General features: G+C 47.8%; 1 protein-coding gene across 5 annotated transcripts in view; it reads right to left on the bottom strand.

Annotated features, from left to right (window-relative positions):
* Positions 1-330: 330 nt before the first annotated feature.
* The window catches only part of FBXO15 (F-box protein 15), a 37,363-nt gene continuing 10,824 nt past the window's right edge, over positions 331-26,869 (bottom strand). For 4 of the 5 annotated variants that reach the window (XM_070361960.1, XM_070361959.1, XM_070361962.1 and 1 more), the window contains 7 exons: positions 24,190-24,432; positions 23,557-23,766; positions 19,926-20,052; positions 18,793-18,875; positions 17,715-17,857; positions 1,861-1,985; positions 331-709 (listed from right to left, as the gene is read on the bottom strand). In XM_070361960.1, the coding sequence (XP_070218061.1) occupies positions 440-709; positions 1,861-1,985; positions 17,715-17,857; positions 18,793-18,875; positions 19,926-20,052; positions 23,557-23,766; positions 24,190-24,432 (1,201 nt within the window). In that variant the 3' untranslated portion in view covers positions 331-439. The remainder of the gene's footprint in view (positions 710-1,860; positions 1,986-17,714; positions 17,858-18,792; positions 18,876-19,925; positions 20,053-23,556; positions 23,767-24,189; positions 24,433-26,869) is intronic. The other variant, XM_070361963.1, reaches the window with a different exon arrangement.

Genomic DNA, 26,869 nt, shown 5'->3' with positions numbered 1-26,869 from the left:
ACACCCACACACTGACACATACATACAGTGGTCACATGATCTTTACCCAACACACACCCACACACACCACCTTTATAAAGATCAGGTCACATGATCTTTATTCTACACACACACACCCCCCCAAGAGCAAACTTACCAGTTTCCAGTCTCATCCATTTTCTTGCATTTTAAAGTGCAAGGGCAGGAGAAGAGTAAATATTTCCCTTTTTCATTGTATGTGAATTTCCACTGTGATGTGCTACTTCCGTGTTTTTAAAATGTAACTTAATCTTCTATACCTTAACTTTAAAATGACCCAGGAAGCATAACTTATAATGTGAAATAAGAAGATACCGAACAGACCAGTGCTTTATTTTAACTCACGACAAACACCAGGAACAAAACCAGTTAGTCCGATGAAAACAAACAGCAATAATAATTTGCCACCGATTGCTACCGCTTAGTATTGTGTCCCAAACCACTGGTTTACTTTCGCCAACCGCAGGTAGAGGGCCAGGCTGACGATGAAGTACTCCTCCGTCTCCTCGACCCACACCAGCTCCATGTGCAGCCTTCCTTCCGAATCCGAGTAGTCCACACAGTATGCCTCCCCCAAGAAATTGGGGCCGTCAGAGGGCCCGGGGCAGCACCGCACGCACACCGGGGAACTGAAGCACCAGAAGGGCTTCCCGTACTCCTCCAGAAGAGTTAGGTCCATTATAGAGCAACTCTACAAAATAAACACAAACATTCATAAGTGGCAAGCATAAAAATCCCAGTTAGACCTGGGGAGACATGGAGCCTCGTCATGAAGGACTAAGTGAAAGAGGAGGGAGAAGAGGAAAGAGAACAAAATCACAGGAGGCGGGAACGTGCAGAGTGTGCACTTCCTGACCCCTTAAGTCTGCCAGGTTGACAGTCTGCCTTTCCTGGTCCTCAACATCTACTGTGATTTCAACGTTCTCGTACATGTTTCTGTAAGACTCACCTGAACCCATTTTAAAAAGCCAGGCCTGTGCTCCTGAAGAAACGGAACAATATTCTTTTGTGTACGACAGATCTTTGCCGAAGCTTAAATGCCTGTTTACACGTACAATTAACAAAACATCTCATCACAGCAAAGAGCAAGTGGACCAAGGGAGACGCCTTAGTGATAATGAAGTGGTCTCCATGCTCGGCGACAACGCGGCTCTTGCCTCAGTCATCACCCCTCACCCCTGTGACGAGGCTTCCGTGCTCCTAGGCAGCATAAAGCCTAGCTCACTGGGGGCTTCTGCATCCACAGCAGAACCGTCCCATGTAAATCTAGTTCACCCCACAAAATACAGAAGGAGAGGAGTGAGAACCAGGGCGCCCACGGGCACAGGGGTCACCAGAGGAGCCCGACTGTGTGAGAACCACCCTCCTCCGCCACACCAGCCCCCACAGCAAGCCTCCCCGCTGTGCGGCTGGTTTGTGACAGGCAAGCTCCAATTTAACTGTTCAAGGAAAAATCTGTATGGTGGAACAGAACTGCAATATACTTTAAATGGGTGTATGAGTAAGACGTTTTTGAGTAAATGCGACTTGCCTGGTGCAACCTACAGCTCCACTCTTTCCCCATAAAACAAACAGCCAAAGGGCTTCGAGGGAGCTCAGGGGTGCAATCAACACCACTCAGAAACGGTGCTGAGTGCCGCCCACCCACCTCGCTCAGTGGAAAACAAAAGGCGCTCAGTAAGCGCTGGATAAGTCAATCAACTGATGGTCAGCAGTAAGAAGACATGCACAGCTCTTCCGACACCAGAACAATCAATCTAGGACTTTCAAAGCAGCATCACACATACACATCATCAGACACGTTAATTATACAGAGACCGAGTACTTTAAGAAAAAAATTACCTTTATACAGCCATCAAAACTATTAGTTTTCCAAGAAAGGCCAACTTTTCCAATAAGAGGTAAGTGTTCTGTGTTATTTTTAAAACTTATCACAGTGAGCTTCATGTATTCATTTTCAAGGTATCCTGAAAAGATTGAAGATTTTTTAAATTACTATATAGCAACCAATGCAGGACGACAGGTCAAGATTCCTCAGGTCAGCCACTACAAAGAAGCCTCGTGGATCTAAGAGCTGGGTTTGGGGATGGAAGGAAAAGAGAGACCCCGGCGTCTGGCTGAGGCCAGGGCACCACCATCTGCACCTGCATTCCCAAGACAGAGAAATGAGCGTGTCTCACCGGGGAGATGGGGAGACCCCTGGGGTGAACCCAGATAGCACCCTGTCACCATGGAGAGGCCGCTGAGAGGCAGGGGTTCCACTGATCTGATAAAACATAACAGCAAGGAAAGTGGGGAAACAGAGCTGTGGAGCTTAAGAAAACAGGGGCCAGAAAGTGCACAGAAAGGGAAGGAGAGACGTCCAGAGAAAGGAGCCGGGAGGGCAGGTGACCGTGGACGTGGTCAGGGAAGGAGCCCCCACACAGTGTCTCCTCACAAGCGCATAAATGAGCAGAAATCCCGGCCTACGAGGACCAGCGCTGAGACGAGAGCCCGGGCCATGAGGACCAACGCTGGGCGGCCTGCAAGCAGCCTGACCGCCAGGGCCGTCACGGTGGGGCTGCACGCACACCTGGGGGCCTGCGGGGCCGCTGACCCTCCTGCACCCACTGTAACGCGTCCTGCTAAGGCTGCATCAGCCAGGACAGGGTCAAGGGCCTTCACTCGCACGTGAGCTTTCTTCAGAGGCCACACCTGCCCCAGCGTGCGATGTGAGTCACAGGCCAGCAGGGGGAGGAGAGCCAGGAAGAGCACAAGCTCTCTGACCCCACGCCGTTTCATTCACAGGACAAGAGAAAGCCAAAGCTGAGCTGTCATGGGAGCCACAGTCCTGTTCTGAGAACACGGCACAGTGTCCTCACATAGGCGCAACCGAAAGATCGGAAGCAGGACACAGGCTCTGAGCGGGAGTCCCATCGGGCAGTGCCGTTCCAGCTCCACGGGGCAGCCCAGGTCCCTGCTCGCCAGCTTCACCAGCGAGGCCTCGGGGGAGCCGAGGCAACGCCATCCTGCCCAGCAGATGTGGCCCTGCTCAGACCCGTGTCACTGCACAGCCACGCGGGGGACTGCCGGCCTGTCCGCAAGCCACGACAGAAAGGAGACTCCAAGGTACCACAGCCAGCGACAGCTCAGTGACATCCGTCCGAGTTGATAAACATGAAATCTCTCCAGGAAGCGAGGACCGCTGCTCTTCCGTCATCACCAGACATCCTCCCTGTAGACCAGCAATGTGGCTCTTCACAGTCAGCGCTCTCCCCACCGACCCTGGCAACCACTTCCATCTCTGAGACGGAACAAGGGGAAGCTCTCTCTCCATGTAAGCAATCTGCACACAGGACGCAGGTGTGAAGGTGAGTGTACATAAAACGGGTCATGCTTCTGGGTATTTCCTGCACACCAAGCATAAGTTAAGCACTTTGTGCACAGCAGCTTAAAAGAACAGCCTAGAACAGGACTACTAATTAGACACTGTGCTTCTCTGAGCTCATAGTTGAGAAAGCAGAGAGGCGAACAGCGCCCTCTCTGAGGCCACACAGCAGGGAAGCGGCAGAAATACAACCCAGACTGTGTTCTGTGTCTACGACATGTTAGGACAGATTAAAATGGATATGAAATCAGGGAAACAGGATCTCCCATTGGTTTACATACTAGCTGAAAATGTGTAATGTGGATTTAGATTCTCAAGAGGCTTTGTTTTCATTTTACTACCAACAGAGTAGAAAGTATGAATGCACAGACCAGACGTGCTGGGGAACCAGCTGCAGCCCCCCAACCACGGCTGATCCCCTGGGCTCCCTGCCTGCCGCCCCAGCTCTCCTGAGACCAGGGGTAAGTGACCTGGCTCCTGGCAGGGGCGCGTCCCTGCTCGCCTGGGTCAGTGTGAACAGAGGGCGGGGGCAGAGAAGGGAAAGCTGCCTTGACGGGTGGGGACAGGGGCACAGGCAGCACTCTGCGGTCAGCTCCTGGGGTGACAGGGTGATGCTCTCACGGGAGAAGCCACAGTTCTCTGGGGAGACTGTGAGCCAGCACATCCTCATTTAACTCCTGTGATGCTTAAACCATTTGGAATAAACTGTTGTTGGATCCTGTCTAACCTTAACCTGCCAACATATAAAGGCCACCCCCAAAACACAGAGAAATACAACACAAGGCTCACTACCCTTGGCTTCCAGGACATACGCTTACAAGCACGAAATCCAAGAGTCGTAAGGACTTCATTTCAAACCCTGCCCAGGCATTTCCTAGCAGTGTGACCATGGTCAAGCTCCACGCTAATCAAAATGAGATATGAACAGAAAGTACTTTATAAAGCTGTGTGATTAATGGAACTAACAGTAAATAGCAACATTAGAGGATGGGTCCTTATAAATGCCACGCTAAGTACTTTTATGTATTATCTCAACAATAATAATCCATCTAAAGGGTTAAGTCTACTGCCAGCCAGAAAGATGCACCGTGTTCATGGACTGCAAGACTCGAGACTGTCAGGATGTCCATTTACCCAAATTTGATATACAGGCTTAATAATGATAATCCAGCAGGTATTCTCCTAAGCGTTTTATTTTGTGTTGGGGTATAACTGATTAACAAGCCCTGTTCTGACAGTCTCAGGTGAGCAGCAAAGGAATCCAACCACACATACACCATCCAGCATGTATTTAATAACTAATTTATCAATAAAGAGTAAGATTTGACGAGCTGATTCTAAAATTCACATGGCAATGCTAAGGGCCTAAAATAGCCACACAATCTTGAAAAAAAAGAAAAGTAATTGACTTCAAGAATTACTAAAGAGCTAAAGCAATCAAGACAGTGTGGTATTAGTATAAAGATCAATAGATGAATGATGTAGAACAGATGGGTCCAGAAATAGACCAATACTGTTACAAGCAACTGATTTTTTGACAAAAACATCAAAATAATTCAATGAGAAAAGAAAGCCTTTTCACAAATGGTGTAAGAACAACTTTCTATTCATTTGGGAAAATGAAACGAACCTCAACCCTTGCCTCATACTTCATACAAAAATTAATTAAGGATGGTTCACAGACATAAACGATACTCCAGCTGGAAGAAAGAATATCTCCATAACCTGGTGCAGAAGATTGTTTTTAACAGAAAACAATACCATAAAACAAAAAAATAATAAATGAGATTTCATCAAAATGAGAAACTTCTGATCACTAAAATGGTAAATCATCAAGAAAATTTGGAGCTTCCCTGGAAGCTCAGTTGGTAAAGAATTCACCTGTGATGCAGGAGACCACCTGCAATATAGGAGACCCAGGTTCAATCCCTGGGTCGGGAAGATCCCCTGGAAAAGGAAATGGCAACCCACTCCAGTATTCTTGCCTGGAGAATCCCATGGACAGAGGAGCCTGGAGGGCTACAGTCCATAGCGTTATAAAGAGTCGATACCACTGAGCAACTAAACCACCACCACTGAGAAAATGAATAAGCAAGCCACAGCCAGGGAAAAAATATCTGCAAGACATGTATCTGGTAAAGGACTATTACCCAGAATATATAAAAAGCTCTTACAACTGAGGAATAAAGAGACAGAATACACAGACACAAGGATACTCCAAAACAAGACATACAAACGGATAACAAGCACACGAAAAAGTGCTTAACCACTGGCGGCCACCAGGGAGAGACCACCAGTGCCACACACCAGATCCGTGAAAATTTAAAAGACGAATAACATCAATGGTTGCCCAGGATATGGAGCAACCAGAGCACTCAGACACAGATGATGAGAATGTAAAATGGCACAACCACTCTAAAAACTGAAATTTGGTAACTTCTAATACATAAAAATTTCTTATACTTAAAAAAAAAAAATTATCAACTTTCAATCCATAAACCTGCCTTAAGATTCAACTTTTCAGCCCTAGGTATTTAGCCAAGAGAAATAAAAACATATGCCCACAAAAAAGACTTTCATAAAAAATCTACGGTAGCTTTATTCCTAACAGTCCAAACCAGAAAACAACCCAAATTCCTTCTCTAGCAACAGGAAAACAGGTGAGCAAATTCTGGTGTATTTTTTCAATGGAATGCAATTCATCAATGAATAGGAATGACAATCACCCTTGCATCTCAAAAACACAATGCTGAAAGAGTCTGAACGCACGAGGACGTACTGTATGAGCCCGTTTGTATGACGTCCTAGAACAAGCAAGACCAATCTATCGTTAAAAAAGGAAATGCGTATATGGGAGTTCTTGAACTATTTCTGTAATTTTTTCTAAGTTGGAAAGCAGAGGGGAAAGTTACAGAAAATGAGGCACTCAAGCGTTAGCTGTTATCTTGATCACTGTTCCTCCGAAGGCCCCTCTGCGTAAGCACCAGCCCCGCTTTTCCCATCCAACCGTAACTCCGGGCAGGGCCCACTTGAGTCCTCAGAGCTTCCTCGTCCCCCAGTGCCTTAGGGAGCTTACCCGTCACCCCTGCGGCTCACGGCACCCTTCTAACTGCGTTCATCTCTTCCTTTCCTAAACCCCTGTGTGTTAGCCACTCAGTCGTGTCCAGCTCTTTGGAGTGGGTTGCCATTTCCTTTTCCAGGGGATCTTCCCAACCGAGGGACTGAACCCGGCTCTCTAGCACTGCAGGCAGATTCTTTACTGCCTGAGCCTCCAAGAGAGCCCTATACTCTTGAACATTTAAAGATACTGGACTGTTGATCTCTTTCCTAAAATAACCTAGTCTCTGGGAATAAAGGTCATGTGTTCTGTGGCATATTAAGGACACTACTGTCAACAGTTCTCATTTCTCAGCTATGATTAGAGTTCATTTTTTGCATCACAAATAGAACATAGAAAAAGTGGGAAGTAAAGACAGTGGGGAGGAGAGACCAGTGATTTTTTCCTAAAGCAAAGAACACAGAAGGGGCGGGGGGTGGGGTTCAGTTAGATTAGAACGGCCTGAGGCAAGGACAACAGAGCACAGGTTAACTAAACAGATAAACTGAACAAGACAGAACCCTCGATCACCATCTGGAGACCAGCTCAGGAGCACAAATAAATGGAACAGAAGCAACTCTCAGATGTCTGTGCAAGTTTTGGATAAAGAGGGAGGGAGACCCTATAAACCTAGAAATACATGCCACAGAGTATTAACAACTCACAGCTACAGAGACCTGATGCTACAAAGTAGTAATTAGGAACAAGACTCTAATGATCAAACAGAAATGGCACTAATTCTTAAAGTGAGAAAATCTCCTCTCAGCTGTCTAAAGTAAATCTCCCCTGGAATACACATGGCTTTGCTATTTTTCTCAGATAATTATCTTGAGATAATCTTCAGACACATCTGTTATTCCAAACCCCTGATATACATAAAATGTAAATAGTTAAATGCAGTTACAGACCAAGTCCCTGAACATGAAGAAAAAAGTCTGACAGACCCATTGGACATGTATTTGTGATTTTCTCTAAGGAACCTCTGGGCATTCATGAAGTTAGAATCTCAAACAGAAGTAAAGAGGCCAGAAATGCAAAAGAGGAGGAAAAGGGCTCCTGTAAAGGCTTCCCAGGTGGCTCAGTGGTAAAGAATCCACTTGCCAGTGCAGGAGACGTGGGTTCTGTTCCTGGGTCAGGAAGATCCCCTGGAGGAGGAAATGGCAACCCACGCCAGTATTCTTGCCTGGGAAATCCCACGGACAGAGGAGTCAGGTGGGCTACAGTCCATGGGGTTGCAAAGAGTAGTACACAACTGAGTGACTAAACAATAATGAACGCTTTCAGAACCTCAAGGCTCCTCTCCACAGGTCCTGGGTCCCCAGGCTGGGGCAGGCAGGGGGCGGGGGGGCCAGCTTCAGGGGCCACAACCTGTGCGTCTGCAGAGGACCCTCCTGGTTTACTGTCACCATTCTGAACTGAATAATTTTCTCACAAGGAGCCTCGAAGTTCCATTTTACGCTGGGCCCCACAAATCACATCGCCTGTCCCGCTTCAGGGAAAAGACCACTGGCTCCCAATGAGCTATGACGTGAAATGCATGGAGGTCTGTGTTCTCCTGCCGTGTGGACAGCAGTCTGTAGCGCCAATTTGTTCATAACGGGCCACCGAATGTGCAAACCAGGGAAAAGGTAAGCACCACCACTGACGAAGATGCTATACAAATTATCTGCTCTAATTTTTCTAGATAATCACCACCTAGAAAATACTAAACAATTTCTAATGCCTTCCTGTTACCACAAATGTTTAGAGAGGATAATTTGACCTAGAAACACAGAAAGTAATTAGTATCAAGGAACAGAGGAAACAAAAAACTATCTATTTTTGGAATCACAACCAATAAAAATGGGGTGACATACTATATAAGAAACATATCTCAAACAAACCATACAAAATTTAAAGTAGAATTTCTTAAAAAGAGGTTATCTGGGCTAAACAGTTTCTGTTCCTCAAGAGAAGAACAACCCTACTTTTTTGTAAAGTAAAAAGTTTCTCAGGCCCATAACTTCTTTCAGATCCCTCAGTGTTTTCTATTGCACCTTACAGAGTACGGTACTATTTATTATTTAATCAGCATTTTAATGAAAAGCACATCACAAAATCTCCAAAGGATATAAAACAAATCTAGTAACAGTTAACGGAAACATAACCTACGAGTATTCACTCACAATGACACAAAAATGAGTTGAAAAAAGTCAAAGACCTACGTAACAAACATTTCTCCTAAGGACGAGGAAGAAAACTTAAACAGAAGGTCCAGAGCCCTGAATGAAACTGCATCAATCCCTTCCAAATTAATGTACACATCTGATACAAATCTGATCAAAACCCAAATAAGACACTTAAAATCTGGCCAAGTGATTATTTTAAATACATCTAAAAGAATAAATGGATGGAAATAACTGAGACGTTTTCGATAAAAGTTCATTGGTAAGAAACGTTACCCTGGGGGAGGGGACACATTTTCATAACAAAATCCATGAGTAAAGCCTGGACGAACTTCCTGCCTGGTAGAGTCACAGGGAGAGGGGGCCAACCCACAGCAGAGAAGGAGCCCTTGTGGGAAGGCAGGGAACTGCAGGCTGCCTGTGGTCATTCCCAGCCTGGGGATCCAGCCCAGGTCTCCCGCATTGCAGGCGGATTCTTTACCAGCTGAGCCACGAGGGAAGCCCTGGGTTTACAAAAGGAAGGGAAGTAACAGAAAGGGAACATAGGTGAATGTTCGCCTGGCCTTGCCAAGTGGGTACTTTTTATGTGTAAAAATCTTGGAAGCAACAACAAGAAAAAAGGACTGATTATATACAATGAAAGATTTTTTAGTGGGACCCTCCCTGGTGGTCCAGTGGCTAAGAGTCTGCACTCCCAATGCAGGGAGCCAGGATTTGATCCCTGGTGGGGGATCTAGACCCGACATGCTGCAACTCAAGATTCCTCGTGCCGCATTTAAGACCTGACAAAATAAATAAATATTAAGAAAAAAACAACACTTGGGGGTGGGGGCAGGAATCCAAAGCAACATGTACAAAACTTAAAAAGGCAAAAGACAAAATGTTGAAAATATTTGCAACTAAAACTCACATAGATCTAGTAAACATTTAAAATAGTGGAACCAATCAAACACAAACAACTGGAAATTCAGTTAGGAAAGAGATATGAAAACCAGACAGCACTGGTATAGCCCCGTCTCCTGGAACACTCCTCACTTCCTTTCCACCTGACCACATGCCACACACCTGTGGCAGGTGCCACTGCAGCCTGAGCGGCTAGGTGCCCTAAGCAGCGCACCTGACAGCTGCTTCAGCAACCGCCAACTCAGCTACAGTCCACAGGCTTTTTAAAACAGTCAATACACATGGCTTTGCTAATTTTCTCAGATTAATTATCTTCAGATAATCTTTAGACACGCCTGTTATTCCAAACCCTGGATATACATTCAACATTTACGAAGTTAAAACAATCAGATGTCATTGTCACCTCTCAAATTACCAAACATTTTTCAAAATAATGCTCATGATAATAGTGGTATAATCATGGAAAAGGAGACCTAAATGCCCAACAGAAGGAGAATAGGTCAATAAAGCATGATAAGACCCAACAACAGGTTGTCATACAACTTCCCAAGGTCTAATTTTTCAAAGGCTATTTAGTGACATGGGGAAAAAGCAGGCACTGCTCCCACAGTGTGGTCCGCAAATATAAACATAGCTCTAGACTTGACAATGAACCAAAAGAGAAACAAGAGTTGTCCTTGGGTGATTTCTGTTTTTTACAAATGTCCACATATTCAGAATTCTCAAATCCCATAAAAGGAGAAAGCCATTAGTTTTTAAATGCATTTTGTAGCAACTCAAATAAGTGACACTAGCAGCATACTTTGTTATCTAGAAGTTCTTTTCCTCTGCCTCTTTACCATCACTCTCCCTCTCAACACTGATAAAAAGTCTCAACATGCTGTACTGTGCAAAATCTTTTTCCTCCAGCTTCTGAAAATTGGTAATAATTAGCTTGATACTAAGATCAAAAAAATACACATTCTTTCATACTTTGCACTGCTGAACGTGCTCTTTTTCGGGCTCCATTTACACTTCCAAGACACGACTGGACGCTTCCTGTCTGCTCTTCCACTGGGTGAAGTGCGCTCGCATCCTGAGACAGCCTACCCTTAGAAAGCCTGCCAGCCTCTGGCTGAGGTCTGGAGACGGGTTTCAGGAGGATTCCTACCTCACCATTCCTCTCTGACTGAACAGTCTGTACCGACAGCGTGATCCATGCTGAATACTTTTCCTCCTGGGAGTCTGGAATGTGGGTGAGGCTGGCAGAGGGTGCCCACGTGGCCAGCCCCAGTAAGAGCCCTGGGTGCTGAGGCTCCGACATGCTTCTCAGGCAGACAGCACTGGGCAGGTGGATTCGCGACTCGTGTGTAACCGCACGGCCCTGGGAGGGGTTCCTGGGTTTCCCTGGGCACGTTATGACTTCTGTACTTTTGCAGATGTGGGTAGATGGTTGGCACTGGGTCCCCAAGACCCAGAGGACCTACTGGGAAGACTCACAGGACTCAGGGCATAGCTGTCTTAATGGCTAAGATTTATTACCGCGAGAGGATACAGAGCAAAGTCAGAGAAAGAGAAAAACCTCAAGGGTCTGGAGGAAAGAGGTGTGAGCTGCCAAGGTCTTGCCACTCCCTTCTGCAGGCTGCTCAGCGTCCTGCAATTCTAGGACCGTGAGGATAAAACATTACCCTTGACAGGGGCACTGTGCTGTCATCCCCTCCCGCAATGACAGAGCTGGAATTTATTAAATATTCCACCTGAAACCACAAGCGCATTTCTCAAAAACCCAGAGGACACGTGGGTTTGTGCTCTGGTAGAGGGATGACTACTCTGATGGCAACAGCGCCCTCTGCTGGTCCGCATCGCGGAACCACAGGCAGAGGAAACATGCAAGAGAGTCGTGTGAAGCCTTATGGGGAAAACGTCCCTTATGGTGAAAACAGATGAAAGGCGAATTGAATTGCTCCTGTCACAGGCTCCCATTCTTTTACTCAGCCTCCTTCCTGTCCTAACAATCATCTCACCTTCTCAGGGTACGTCAGCGTTCAGGCAGAGAAGGGCCCCCACCTGACACCCTTACAAGCCCATCACCTTGAAAAGACAGAGTCACACAGGAGAAGGCACACCCTAGACACACAACGCTGCAAAGTACAGCATACAGGAGACAGCAGCCCAGGGCTTGAGACCCTGGGCTCCGCGGTCAGCCCGGGGTGCAGCCGGAGGGAGGACCCCAAGCACAAGCTTCAGCCACTCCAGCAGTGACCCAGGAGGGGGCACAGTGCCCAGCCCACAGGCTTGCCGTGAAGACTAACACGGGCACGAAGCGTGCAGCAGGCACCTGTGACGAGCGCCCGCCCAGGTTCTCTGCCACCCTCGTCCTGTCCTCATCACAGTCGAGGGCACAGCTCGGGCATGAGGGACGCACACAGAGCGCAGTCAACAGGACTCGGTGTTCCCCGAGAATGAGAACGAGGCACGGGCAGTCCTCTCCTCTGAACTCCCAGCAGCCCCCGCGACACGGGCCTCAGCCCAACCCCTGGAGAAGAGAGACCGTGTCAGGCAGGGAAAGCGAGATGCGAAGGGCACCCGAGGACCCGGGGCTGGAGCCCCGAAGCGTGAGACCAAGCTCTCTGCCAGCAGCAGCCCCGGGCATGCACGTGGCGCCCTGGGAACAGGTGCGCACGTTAGCAGCCCCTCCACGGTGCGTACCAGGAAAAGGGATGAGATTTCATTCTCTCTTTTAAATAACAGAATCAAGGCAAATGGGTGGATGGACAGAGAAACTACTTTGGGCTCAATGAAAAGCAGAAAAAAAGGCAGGTGGGCTGTTTCTGGGCAGAGCAAATTCAAGCCCAGAATAGATCATTCTTTAGATCACCTTTCAATTCCTTCCAACCTCGAGAGTCCAAGATTCTGGGCATAAAGGGAACTGGAGGAAAAAAAAGAAACGAAAACCTGAAAGTTAAACAATCTAAGCAGTCAACTCAAAAAGCTAAGAAAAGATCAAAATAAAGCCCAAAACAGATGATTTCTAGGAAATTATATAAATCTTAAACTGATTCAAAGTAGAAAACTTGCTTATGACTGAAAACGAAACAAATTTAACACATACAAAACTGAAAACTATAGTTTGAGTTTAAATGGAAAATACTAAAAACCAAGTAACTGAAACTAGTATTTTTAAAATAAGCACATATTAGAGAAGAAGAGCTTGTCTTAGGGACTCTAGGATGTTAACATTCCCATAGAAGATGTATTAATGAAATTTACTGTTAATATTGTAAAGGAGAAGAAATCATACCATCAATAGTTGCCCAAATGTATTTCATAACATTTAATAATTATTCCTGATTTTTGTAAAAAAAAATCCAACAAATCCAAGAATAGAAAGAAACTCAAGAGGACATATAACAAAAACCTAGAAGAAATGTACTTAGTGACAACATATTTTATTAACTTCATTTCCCATTAAGTTGGAAATACTCTCACAAAGAGGAATTTGCCAGTATCTTTCAATATTACATTTGCAATGTACTCTTTGAGCTAGCAATTCTATTTTTAAGAAAGTGTCCCAAAGACAAGCTGACAAAGACATGAAGTGATATGTGAACACGGCTATTCACTTTATATTCACTAAACCACTATCTATAACAGCAAAGGCTGGAAACCACAGAAAAAGACATTAACAAGTGAAAGTCGCTCAGTCATGTCCGATTCTTTGCAAGCCCATGGACTATACAGTCCATGGGATTCTCCAGGCCAGAATACTGGAGTGGGTAGCCTTTCCCTTCTCTAGGAGATCTTCCCAACCCAGGGATAGGACTCAGGTCTTCCACATTGCAGGCAGATTCTTTACCAGCTGAGCCACAAGGGAAGCCCAAGAGTACTAGAGTGGGTAGCCTATCCCTTCTCCAGCAGATCTTCCTGACCCAGGAATTGAACCAGGGTCTCCTGCATTGCAGGTGGATTCTTTACCAACTGAGCTGGTGGGGAAGGAGAAAAAAGAGAAAGACCTGTATCTTATTCTAAAAACTAATCTTCAGAATAAATTATTAATTGGAAAAAATGAAGGAACATCAAAGGGAGTCTAGTATGTCTCATTTTAAAAATTGGGAGAAATATTAATATATTAATATATAGCATTATGTATTCAAAATGAAACATTGAAAGAACAAACTTCAGACTAATATGAAGGATTACCTTTGGAGGGAGGGAAAGAACAGAAGTGAAGAGACAGGGCAGAAGTAAACGTCTCTGAACTACATTGTTTTATAACTTCAACTTTGGACCATACAAATGTGGTATGTAATTTCTTAGTGTAAAAACAGAAGCAAAGCAATCCTGAAAAATAAAAAGTCAACTGAAACAAATCACCCTAATTGTATATCAAGGTGAGAGCATAACCACACAGAGCAGAATTATTTTAGGTGACTTAACTTTTTCTAACGTGATATATATATCTTAAGTACATTAAAAGCCACAAGGAAAATCTTAATTAAAATAACATCTAATGTGTGCTTAGTCACTCAGTCGTGTCCGACTCTTGCAACCCCATAGACTGTAACCTGCCAGGCTCCTCTGTCCGTGGGATTACTCCAGGCAAGAATACTGGAGTGGGCTGCCATTTCCTTCCCCAGGAATCAAACTCCCACCCAGGAATCAAACCCAGGTCTCCAGCATTGCAGGCAGATTCTTTACTGACTGAGCTACAAGGGAAGCCCTAACATGCAATAAGTTATTACTAATAATATCAGTATTTGAGGGGGGGGGGTTGAAATTTTATATATTTTGATGTTGTTTGGAACAAAGACTTTCAGTATAAGAAAAGAAATATAAGTATATAAAAATGATAGGTGAATTAAAAACCCCAAGATCTTTAATTTAAATGAATGTATAATTTATTTCTACATATTATAAAGTCTACAAACCTCATAGCTCTGCCCAGTGAAAACCCCGTCCTTAGGATATAGATTATGATCTCTAAATGCCACAGTCTATAGTGAGAAATAAAAGGAAACAGAAGTCCTGGGAAATGGCCAAGTCCAGGTCTGGGTGGGAAACAGACAACATGAGCTTGAAGCATCTCATCCTGTTGGAACACAAGCAAGTTACCAAAGAGGAAGAGTCATGTCAGAAGAACAGAAGCAGATGACCCATGACAGGACAGTCTGAACATCACAGTAATAAAAACAATGGCTTCAAATGGACTAAAATAAATAACCTCTGTTTTTTCAATCCATGAATTAACAATAATACCTCCCTTGAGAAGGAAATGGCAACCCACTCCAGTATTCTTACCTGGAAAATCCCATGGACAGAGGAGCATGGTGGGCTACCGTCCATGGGGTCACAAAGAGACAGGACTGAGCAACTGAGCATAGAAAACTTATAAGTCATCTTCAAAGACTATTACAGCATAAATTACTACACTGTATGTAAATCAAGAAAGAATCAAGCATGTATCAGGCCTTTCCTGTATTAATTATATTTCATGGTAACTTAATAACTGACAAAAGAAAACCCTTCTTATCAAATGCTAATAATAGATGAAGAAGGAATGATACAATTAAGGAATCACCATTTTATAATCTCTAATAAAATGATGGACCAGGCTTCCCTGGTGGCTTACTCAGTAAAGAATCTGCCTGCAATGCAAGAGACTTACATGCAGGGCAGAAGACCGGGTGGGGAAGATCCCCTGGAAAAGGAAATGGCAACCCACTCCAGTATTCTTGCCTGGAAAATCCCATGGACAGAGGAGCCTGGTGGGCTACAGTACACAGGGTCGCAAGAATGGGACATGACTTAGTGACTAAACCACCAATAAAATAATGGATTTAAGTACTCGTCATCTGGTAAACATTCATGGAGAAATTTACAACAGAAGAAGTGGGATTGTTCTTCTGTTGATGAACCCACCCACCAATGAACCCACTCATTGATGAACCCACTCATCAATCTTTATATTTACACAGATAACTTGAAAGACACAAAATACCAAAGCTCACACAAGAACAGAAAACCTAAACAGACCTACATCTATAAAGGAAATTGACACTGTATCTAAAAACCTTCCCACAAAGCAAGCTCCAGGCCTTGATGGCTTCAAAGGTGAATTCCACCAACCACTTAAGAAAAAAATTCTATCCAAAATCCTAAAAAAAATTCAAGAGTTGGGAATATTTCCCAACTCATTCTATGAGATCAGCAGTGACCTGAGACCAAAACCACAAAAAGACATTACAAAACAGTTAGAAGATATAGCAAAAACAATGGAGGAAATAGTTACTAAAAATCTTAAGAAATGTGCAAAATTAGTATGAAGAAAATTGATACATCCCAAAAAGACATAAAAGTATTTTTGAACAAACTGAAAGACATTCCACATACTTCAGGAGGGGGGCACAAACAAACAACAAAGATGTCAATTCACCCTAGGCTAACAGATACATTCTTCGTAATTGTAATAAAAGTGCCAACAGGCACAGAAAAGCCTAGAAATCTTCTTGAGACAAATGCAAAGATGACTCAGAGAAGAAGAAAGGTATATGAACAGGCAGAGAAGTAGGATCCTGAAGTAGAGCCCACTGACCAAACTGGGGACAATTTTAGCTTTACGAAGAATAATGTCTATAACTGATTATAAATTATTGAGTACATAATAACCCAAGAGTCCAAAGTGACACTAAACAAGAGAGACAGGAGACAGCGCCCTCAAAACCGTTTCTACCATGAGTGAAGTGAGTGAGTGAAGTGGCTCAGTCATGTCCGACTCTTTGAGACCCCATGGACTGCGGCCTAACCAGGTTCCTCCGTCCATGGGATTTTCCAGGCAAGAATACTGGAGTGGGTTGCCATTTCCTTCTCCAGGAGATCTCCCTGACCCAGGGATTGAACCCAGGTCTCCCGCATTGTAGGCAGACGCTTTACCATCTGAGCCACCAGGGAAGATCCAAAGATGTCAATTCACCCTAGGTTAACATATACATTCTTCATAATTGTAATAAAAGTGCCAACACGCACAGAAAAGCCTAGAAATCTTGAGACAAATGCAAAGATGACTCAGAGAATAAGGAAGCAGGTGACAAATACATCAATTTTGTAATCTGCAAATTGGTGGTTAAAAGAGAAAGGATTAAAGCATTTACCCTGCCATTATAGGAAGTCACCCAATTGATGAAGGAAAAGGTTCTCTACAAGAGCTTAGCTAATAACTGCGGATAGAATGACGCAATTTTTAAATCACCGTTTTCTAAACCCCAAAAAGATGATGTAGGCAGGGAGTATTGCTAACATGCTGCTAAGTTGCTCAGTTGTGTCCAACTCTTGGTGACCCCACGGATTGTAGTCCACTAGCCTCCTCTGTCCATGGGATTTTCCAGCCAAGAATCCTGGGAGGGGTTGCTGTTCCCTCCTCCAGGGGATCTTCCTGACCCAGGGATCAAGCCCAAGCCTCTCATGTCTCCTGCACTGGGGGGTGGGTTCTTAGCCACTAGTGCCACCTGGGATGCCCAGGCAGGGAGTATTAATGGATGTCAAATCCAGCAGGTGGAAGAATCTGGGGGAACAGGACATTCAGAAATGAAGTATATAATTTCCCCCTATAAAATATTCTTATAACCAGTGTGAAACTTGAGTCTAAGCAAGTCTCTACATCGAAGTTCAAGTTTACAGGATACAAGGAACGACACCAGGTAAAAACAGTCAGAACCAGGGCAGGTGCCGGCGTCACCCCCACCCCCGGGTGACGCCCCCTGCCTCCCATCCACCGCCGTCTGGCCTCCTTTGCCCTCACCCTGGGCACGCCCCACACTGGGCCTGTGGGGGCATCCACCACATTCACCACACTCCTTTGAGAAGGAAGAAGTCAGGATGGGAGAGGGGGCATGTGGTGAGGCAAAGCACCAGCTGCCAGCGGAAAGGGTGAGCAGAGAATATTCCAGAAGGTAGAGAAGGGGGACGTGATGATGGACCCAGAGCCAGCAACTGCAAGCGGGGCTGGCCCAGAAGCCCCACAGCCCGTGATAAGGGGTCTGCGGGGGGAGAGGGCGTGCAGGGCCAGGAAGGACACGGGTACTGGTCACTCGGGGGGCCTTCCTTAACTCGGGTATAAAAAGTGGTCCCCATGCCTCTTCAGACTTTGAATTTCACACCGAATCAAACACTCAAACTGAGGGAGCTTCACCTTTGCTGGCGGAGAGATTGTGAAAGGAGCCGCAGAGGCAGGACACGCCCCCGCTGTGCATGTCCACGTGGAGCCTGTAGCCGTGCAGTCCACGCTCAGGGCTGTCGTCCGAGACGGGTGTGTGAGGAGGCAACTCGTAGGGGCTGAGGAGCGAAACACACACATGCGCGAATCTGTCAGCCCCAGAGGCAAGAGGCTCCGACAGGAAAGACTCCCTAGAAAATGAACACCCCTTCACAACACCAGCTGCCGCCAGCCCTCTGTGGATTCCCGATAGGGTTCAATACCACTGGCTCAGAAGAAAGGACATGTTCCTTTTCTCTACTTCTATACAAATGGGCAAAAATCGCGTGTTCCCTGGGCACCCCCGGACCACCACGACAGAACATGGCTGGGACCCGCCCCGGACAGCAGCTCTGCTCTGCGTGGTCTTGGCATTTAGAGGGCTGAATGTGCGGCAGGAAGACACGCCAGACAAGAGCAGCAGCTCAGGGACCGCCGGGAGGAGACCCAGAGCTACGATGAACAAGGCTTCATCCAGGAAGAAACAAGTTAGCAGCTAACGCTCCAAACGGAGAAGCACTCAGGAGCTTTCCAGGTCAGTATGTGGGTGCCTTGGCCCCGGGGGGTGAGAGGAGCGGAGAAATGGAAAGCACGGCCCACACGCTGACCTGAGGTCCATTAACAGGCGCGCTGTCCTGACCAAGCACAGCGCATGCCTGGAGCTCAGACCCCAGGGGCCATGGTCTGCCTGCTGTCATGATCGAGCAAGCAGAGCAGCACCAAGAGCGTGCAGGGTCTCAGTGCGCTTGAACCTCATTACTGTGAGGCGCTGCCCTGATCTACAGACCGCATCCCACAAGGCGCGCCAGCCTGAGCCCTAACGAGTGCAGTGGAGGCTACTCGCAGGTAACCCAGTTACTGTTGGCAACAACTGCATACTTGTGCCCGTCAGCTTGTGGCTACTGATTAAAAACACGGTATCTTTGAAGCTATTCTCGGAATGTTAGGACGGTTTCACCTCAGACTCCCTTATGCTGACTGTACAAAACTGCACACACCACACAGCGATACGTACACAGCAGGCGACCCCAGCATGCTCCTCTCCACGAGGCAGTGGAGATGCAGATTTGCCATAACGAACGCCAGCTCCTCCTCCCTCTGCAAAGGCAATTAAAAGAAGACATGTGTCAGCAGAAATATTTTCATTGTTCACAGGGTCACTGTTTCTGATCTCAGCACATGCATCTCACAGAGAGATGTGGTTTCTTACCATCTAAGACCCCGCAGCACTAACTCACCATCACTGCCTGATAAGACGTCACAGTGACGGCAGGACCACAAGGCACCCGAGACGCAGTGCGTGGAACCAGAAGCATTAACACCCCAGCACTCGTGAAGCATCAGAGTGCCCTGTGACATAAGCTGACTGTGAGAACATACACTGTTAATTCCAGGTTGTTTCGAAGGCTTTTCAGAGATGAAGGGAACGCCTGCGAGACCTCCACCATGGGGTCAGCCAGGGTCCTGGCATCTGTGCGGCCAGCCCAGGTGGACCGACTCAGGAGCCCAGAGCAAGCCACATGCGGCCTGGTCCACAGTCGCCGCACGCGGAGGGAGGGTGGGAGGAAGAGCAGAGGCCACGGCAGGACGAGGGGAGAAGCGGTCTGGAGGCTGGCGTGGGGGCCTGGGCGCCGCCTGGTCATCGTGAACACGTGTGAACTGTTCTCACAACCAGCCTGTTCACAGGCCACAGCCACAGGGGCAAGCCGGCCTGGCCACGTGGGGAGGACACTGTCGCCCCTCACTGCCACGACCGCCCAGGGGATGAGGAGGAGCTGGCTGACTGGAAACGGCCCTGGGGAAAGCAAACGCCTGGCGGGCTGCTTCCCCACCATGAACAGAGACACCAGTGAGCCCCCCGGGTGAAACGGGCAGGAAGAAGCTTCCACAGAGGAAGGGCACAAAGGAGCAGCAGGCAGGAGCGTGGACTGCCTGGAGGAGACAGGACATCCTGGGAAATCACAGGGTGACGGGAACCCAGCACATGGGCAGGAAGGGCTCGTGCCGTGGGCGTAAGCAGCAAAGGGACCCCGGGTGGAAACGTGGAGTCGTGAGGGGGCAGCAGGAACCGCACCCTCTGCCCCATGTGCGAGGGGAGCGATGGGGGTGTGGACGGGAGGCGGCGGGGCAGGTGCACGCCGGGCTCACCTTCCAGAGCCCAACCACCAGGCCAGGGGGCAGGCAGAAGACCCGCATCAGCCTGTCACCGCCCACCGCGCTGGACTCGGTCAGCTGGCTCAGCTGGTACTTGGTGATCAGAGAGTGCCATCGGGGTCTTTGAACGTCATGCAAAGAAAGCAGAGAGGAACATGAGCGCTGGCTGGCCCGTGCTGCCAACGCTCTTCAGTGCATCTAGAAAGACTTCTAGGAACCTCTAACCATGCGCAGGTAGCTTGTAGGGAGAGACAACCTGCATAAATAAAAGGCAAACCAGGTAAACCAGAGTTCTCCCCGCCCCTGCCCTCGCTGCAGTGAGCGGCAGCATCGCCCAGGGGCGAGGGGAGGGGCTGTCCTCACAAGCCTGGACACCACCGCCACCAGGAGCAGAGCCTTAAAGTACGGCCCTCAGTAATGCAGATGAAATCCCTTAAATGGCAAAAAAGGAGCAGTCCACTGGGCTACCTGAAAGCAGAATCACCTCTTCAAGTTACTGTCAAGAACAACTCAGAAAGAGTGGAAGTTGTTAACGTCAGAAAATAAATTTAAACCAAAATTACAAGGGTTTTCATGAACGAGATGCAGCGTGAACTCTGTTAGGATTGAGAGTCTGAGAGTAAGTAACTCCCACGTGCAGAACACAGCTCAGCGCTACTGCTCGTGACACAGATCAACAGAAGGAAACCACGCTATCCGTTCACCGCAGCAGACGGAAGTGTCTCTCCTTCCCGGAGGCAATCCGGGAAACCGGGAGGGAGAGGAGCGCGCAGTGGCCAGTTGACACAGCTCAGCTGCCATCAGAGGGAGCTCTCGAAGGAGCGGGGGCCCCTCCAGCACCTAAGGCACATGCCTGCTGGTGATGGGTGTTCAGATGTTCGTTAGGCAGAGCATGTAAAAACCAGGGTGTCCCACTGTGCACTCTGAAAGCAGAGGGGCTGTAAGCGTGGAAACCAGACCCCTCCGTGGCTACCTAACCACCAGAGCCCCTCACCCAGCTTCCTGTGCAAAAAACACAGGTTAGGTGAGTGTGGGTGTGAGGCAACAATCTAAAAATACACCAAGCGCGGGCCGAATACCCTGGGAGAAGCTGAACACCAGGCTGGGGACCGAGTGTAGAGTTAGGAGAACCAGAGCTGAACGCTTAGCTCCAACCCTGCACACCGTCTCAGCGTGACTATACCTGTGTCCCGGGAGACCGCCCCTGCCTTGGAGGGCGGGCGGGCGGGAGATGACAGGAGAGCCCCTCCCTAGAGCGCGCAGCACCCAAGGAGCTCCGGGGCGGCAGCCACTGCGATGAAGTCGCCAACGTGGATGCAAGTGGCCGAGGCTGGGAAAACACCCCGAAAGGAGCCTGACACCCCAGCCCTCAGACCACGACTCCAGACAGGTTTGATAACCACCACAGAGGCCACGCCAGTCCCCACTGGCCTTGGCCTTACAATTCACTCTGACGCAGACACTAAGGCTGACGGTGACCCGACATTTCTCAGAAGTCCGGGAGGCAGAGCATCCCCTGAAGAACAGAGAACACCGGGGACGCAGCATAACACGTCCGACCAGGAAGGCACGTGTTACAGGGATGTGCAAACTGGAACTCACATAAATAAGGCTTTCATTGTTTAAAAACAAAGTCATCATGGAGGAAGCAAAATAAAAATCACTGTGTCTCTCCTTTGCCATCACACAGATGCATACAAGCGTTTGTATTTCTGCACCATGGACACACCTGCTCACAAACCTGCAACAAACGTGTCAAGCAAAACAGATTCCTGAGAAGCACTTTCAGAGTTTGTTCACCACCGCTGATCAAATAAATGCTGGCCGAAGTTCAGTGAGTTTTAATGGAAATAAATTACATTAAATGAATTTTCACAGTGAGTTCTAGCTTTCTGTCACTGTGCAGTATTGGGTATTCCTGACTTGGATGACAATTTCAGGAACATAGTATCTTTGAGTGAGTTTACAGTTCAACACCATCCATTTATGAACGTTCATAAGCGTTTTACTTTGATGCAAACTGTTCTGTCCTCATCCCTATAAACATAATCTCATGATGTGCCAATAAGGTACTGTTCAGTCACACTGGTACAGAGGCTGCAGACTCACTCTCTGAAAACGATTTCACAGTGCATAAAACGTAAACACTGCAGAAGAAAAATCTGGGGTCCACCATGATATCAGGTAGAATTTCAGAGAGTCATGCAAATAAAGATACCACTCCAAAAAAGTAGCTGTTCCCAAAATATCTTCGGTTAATATAGCCAGGGGAAGTGATGCCAATATTTTCCTTCACAGTAGTAAGAATATTTTCGGAATACAATAAAACCTGGACTCACTAGCACTAGGAATACGACACCCCTACGGTCACAGCATGACAACCGGACCAGTGATCACGGGAAGAGCCCTCAGAGAGCCAGCGCCAGAGGCAGGACCACAGAAGAGGGGCTCGGCTACAAACTGCAGAATCGTCTCTACATCCAGGGACACCGGGAAAGAAGAGACTTCTACTGAGCAGAAGGCAGATGCTGCAGTGAGATCCCAACACCTTCCGCGGCAGGGGCTGGGAGAGGAGCCTGTGGTGGGGCTACGGCTCGAAGGGCGGCGACAGCAGTGCACTGAGAGGTCAGAGGGGCTGGGGGCGGGAGAGAAAGCGGCGCCAGAGAAGGCAGCCGCCACCTCTGCATTGCCACACACGTACAGCCAGGAGCTCGGGAAACCACACGTGACAACATCCAGCTTAGAAAAGTCAGCACGACCGAGTTCTTGGGAAAACCAAAAGCCTAAGAATGAGTGTGAACCCAGGGCACAGCTACCTCACCACGGAATAATAATAAGGACTCAATAAGCACCAGCAATAAGACACATAAGACCCGATGTAGGTGCAGCAGTAAGACCCGATGTTCGCACTGGACGGTGAAATTCTGTGCTCTCACAGCAGCCACGCACACTAAACACTGCATCACAGCCAGCCTCACCCCGTCCACAGGTGAGAATGTGGAGACTTGGAACAGCAAGCCGTCTGCACTAGGTGACACGATGGGCGAGTTCAACAGAAAAGCACAGAAAACAGTGACTGTACGATCTAACGCGTAAACCATGATTACTGTATCATTTACTAAAGAAGGAAAATATAATCGTTTTATATGTCTCTGTGTTAAAGTGCTTTTAAAACTAAAAAACTCAGTCAGCCACCTATTATCCAGGCAATTGTCACGAAAAAACCATTCCCTAAGCCATAGACGGGGCTTCCCTGATGGCTCAGTGGAAAAGAACCTTCCTGCCAATGTAAAAGATGCAGGTTCAGTCCCTGAGTCGGCAAGATCCCCTGGAGAAAGAAAAGGCAACCCACTCCAGTATTCTTGCCTGGAACACCCCACAGACAGAGGAGCCTGGGGAACTACAGTCCACGGGATCACAGAGTTGGACACGACTGAGCAACTAAACAACAACAATCAGCTTGTCGATGCGATAAGCCCCTTCTTTTCCTATTCGACAGTAACCCAGAATGAAAGAAAAGGCTTGAAGATGCAATCAGATCAAAACATATCACTGATACTTTTTAACGACGAAAGGCAGGCCAAGTGTCGTTCCACGTGACACGGCCTCGCCCGGCAGCACGCACCTGATCCTGCTGGGGGTTCTGGACTGGCCCATGAACACCGGCGTCACCCCACACAGGTCCAGGGTGGACAGCGTGGCCAGAGGCGGCCAGTCCTTGCCGTACCAGACGACGGTGACCGAGGAGTCGTTGACGGAGAGGTCGGCGTGCTCCATGGTGTACTCTCGCCCATCGGCTGCTCTCAGGATGATCACCCAGCCCAGGCCAGACACTCTGAAGACAGAAGAGTGGGCGAGAAGGTCTGCCTCCTGTCATCTCTAAAGCACCTGGAACCCTAGAAGCCCAAGCTCCTAGCACACACCTGACCCGAGTTTTCAAGCCGTAGCAGCTCTCTCTAGGGACCTGCCCCCTCACGTCACAAACACCTGTGGAACTGCTGCTCTGTGCCAGGAGCCAGTGACACACAGATGAAGACGGCCAAGGCTCTGCCCGTTCAGCAGGGCCCTGAATCTCCCGCTTCATTAGAGCCGACTGCCAGGCCTCACAAAACCTTTGGACCATACGTATGGGGTGGGAAAATACCATTCATTTTACAGGTACACAAAACCAGAAAACATCCAACAGTCCCTCCCCGTGTAAGCTGTGCGTGGGACCTGTATGCACAGTACTTGGGGCTCAGGCTAACGCGAGGCCTACCTAAGGGCTTCCTTGGTCTTCATCGGGAGGCCTGTGTGGGGGTGCAGAGGTTTGAGAACCCGCGCTAGAGCCGCCTTTACAGACGCTATCTGTTTTGTAAGATACTCTTTCTTCCAATATCCAGCTTCTTTATCCCCCGCTGACAGTAAGTTCACAGACAAGTCTGTCTTCTCTGCCGGATCAACTCTCCAATGAGATCTTCTAGGTGAAAAGGCAGTTGAGTAGATTCTGATCCAAATAAAACTGGGGGAGGAGAGGAAACAAACGCGTTAACGAAGAGACACTGCCATGCACCTGCGACGAATGTTAGAGAACAATCACGCAACAGCTTTACGTGATTTAACAGCTAGTCAAGTAACTGTTTCAAGCTAAACGTTCACAGCTGTTAAGTGTCGACATGAAGGTTAGCGTTTTAGATTCACCAGCCCTAGAGACACACACTAACGGGAAAAGCGTGCTTCCCAGGGCCGAGGGAGACGAGCGGTCTCGCGTTACCCTGGTGTCATCCCAAATAAGAGCTGCCCTCTCACACCAATAATCGAACAGGCCTAACACAGGAGAGAGCAAGAAGGGTGCACAGTGTGACTTCCTAGCTTATATCATGCGTGTCTTTGAAAAGATCAGAAAGCAGTTTTATGCATACACACACATGTACACACACAGAGAGAGAAACGCTGATGGTGACTGACACGTTTCTGATTTTTTAACAATGAACGTGGACTGCTTGCACAAAGAGGAAAAACTGAAGACGGTTAATAACACCTAACAGCAGCTAACATTTCAGAGCACTAGCCCTGAGCACACTTCAGCACTTCGCAGGCACTCACTCACTTCACCCTTCCAGCAAACCCAGGAGGTGGCGGCTACGACTGTCCCCACTGCACAGACGATGTGACTGAGGCCCAGCTGCAAGGTGCCCGGCCCAGGTCTGTGTTCACTGGTGACAGAACCACCACCGAATCCTCACAGCCTCAACCCCTGCCTGTCCCTGACTCTCAGCAGCACGGAGACATAGGCGCCAACAATCATATCCACACCCAGAGCACCCACCAGCCGGGGCGCTGGAATTCCAACACCACTCTGACCCAGAGGAGGCAAAGGGCCGGGCGTCACAGGAGTGGAGCAGTGTTATGGGCTAAGCCCGGGATTCCCCTCACCAAAACTCTCCATCAGGAAGGAAAGGCACTCAGGAGGGAAACTAAGGCAGGAGTTAACAGGGTTTCCTGGTATGAAGGGCGAAATTTACATAATTATTGACTAATTCCTGTCTTATTTCTAATGAATGCAAAAAAGGATGATCTGCAGGAGGCCTGGGAGGCAAGACTTCTGGAGGGGAAGGTCTGGAGGGGTCAGCCTTTTCAGACAGCATAGTAAGAGCGATCCTCCAACACTCTCACTACAGGACTTCCCAGCAAACAAGCCAGCAGTCAGACCCCTACCCACTACCAACATCGCTTTCTAGAATGAGTTTTTCTAGTCATTTCTCCCCTCACAAAATCATTTCACTCCAAGGTTTCTGTCTTCATGTTTCAGCTCAAAATTTTACAGGCTTTCGTACATGGACTAACAGATACAAAATAATGATCAGTTGAGAACATCCAGGTAATCTGAGCTCTTTCAGCAAAATCCCTTGAGAAGATGCTTGCTTCTGAAAACTCCCTTTGCATAAATGCCTGTTCGTGCTTTCTTCTGATTTACTCAGGTCACTCCACTTCAGTGTTCTTCTACTTCAACAAGATCTCCACTGAACCCCAAACTTCCCACCCCCGCACCACAGGAACTGCGGCTCGTTCTATTTTCCACAAGCTCCAGCGCCCACAAACTACAGAAGATAGGCCTGGGGAGGGGCGTGAGGGGCAGGGCAGTGACGTCACACCCTCGGCTGGTCACAGGTACCACCCTACACTTTAACACACATTATCTCACTTAATTCACCATCAGTGGAGCCTCAAGAGAATAAAAAACATCCTACACAATTAAAATATTCAATACTACGTATATTGTTCCACTTCACTATTTATAAAACACAAAGGTCAAGCTTAAGAGGCTTTTAGACAGTCCCTAAACCCAAAAACATTCATTTCTTGATCACAAAATGCCCAACCTGGTTAAAAAGCTAGAGCAGACTGAAGGGCAAGAGCTATCTGACTATGAGCCATGCACAGAAGAATTCCATCAGGTTGGTCAGGAAATGGGGCCAATTTTACGTTCTGATAAACAGTGTTTCCCAGAGGACTGGAGAGAGCCAGGTTCAGCCCTATCCAGGCTTCCCTGTGACCCCCCCACCACCACTGCAGAGCCCAGGGCTCATGCCGAGGGCTGCCCCATGCAGGTGGGGGGGACAGCGCCCCAGACAACAGGGGCAAAGGGAGACCCCACCCTCCTGACGCATCTCCCCGTAAGTCAACAGTGTAACTTGTCACGGGATGGCTCCTGTCTTCTCTTCAAACAAGGCTCAGAAAGTACCACCAACTTCTCAGGAACATTCATGGTTTACCTATTCACTTGTTAACATGAAGTTGTTTAATGAAGTCTGGCTGTGAAATCAGACTGTAACCCTTAAGAATACAATTCAACTTATCCCACTAAGACTCTCCTCCATAAAGAGAACAAACACGAGGGTAACTTCAGAAGAAGCTCAGATTTTTACAGCACAACCACTTCCAAGAAAGTGGGATGG

The sequence above is a fragment of the Bos mutus genome, chromosome 24 (assembly GCF_027580195.1).
Source record: "Bos mutus isolate GX-2022 chromosome 24, NWIPB_WYAK_1.1, whole genome shotgun sequence".
NCBI lineage: Eukaryota > Metazoa > Chordata > Mammalia > Artiodactyla > Bovidae > Bos > Bos mutus.
This window is presented reverse-complemented; position numbering and strand designations above follow the sequence as displayed.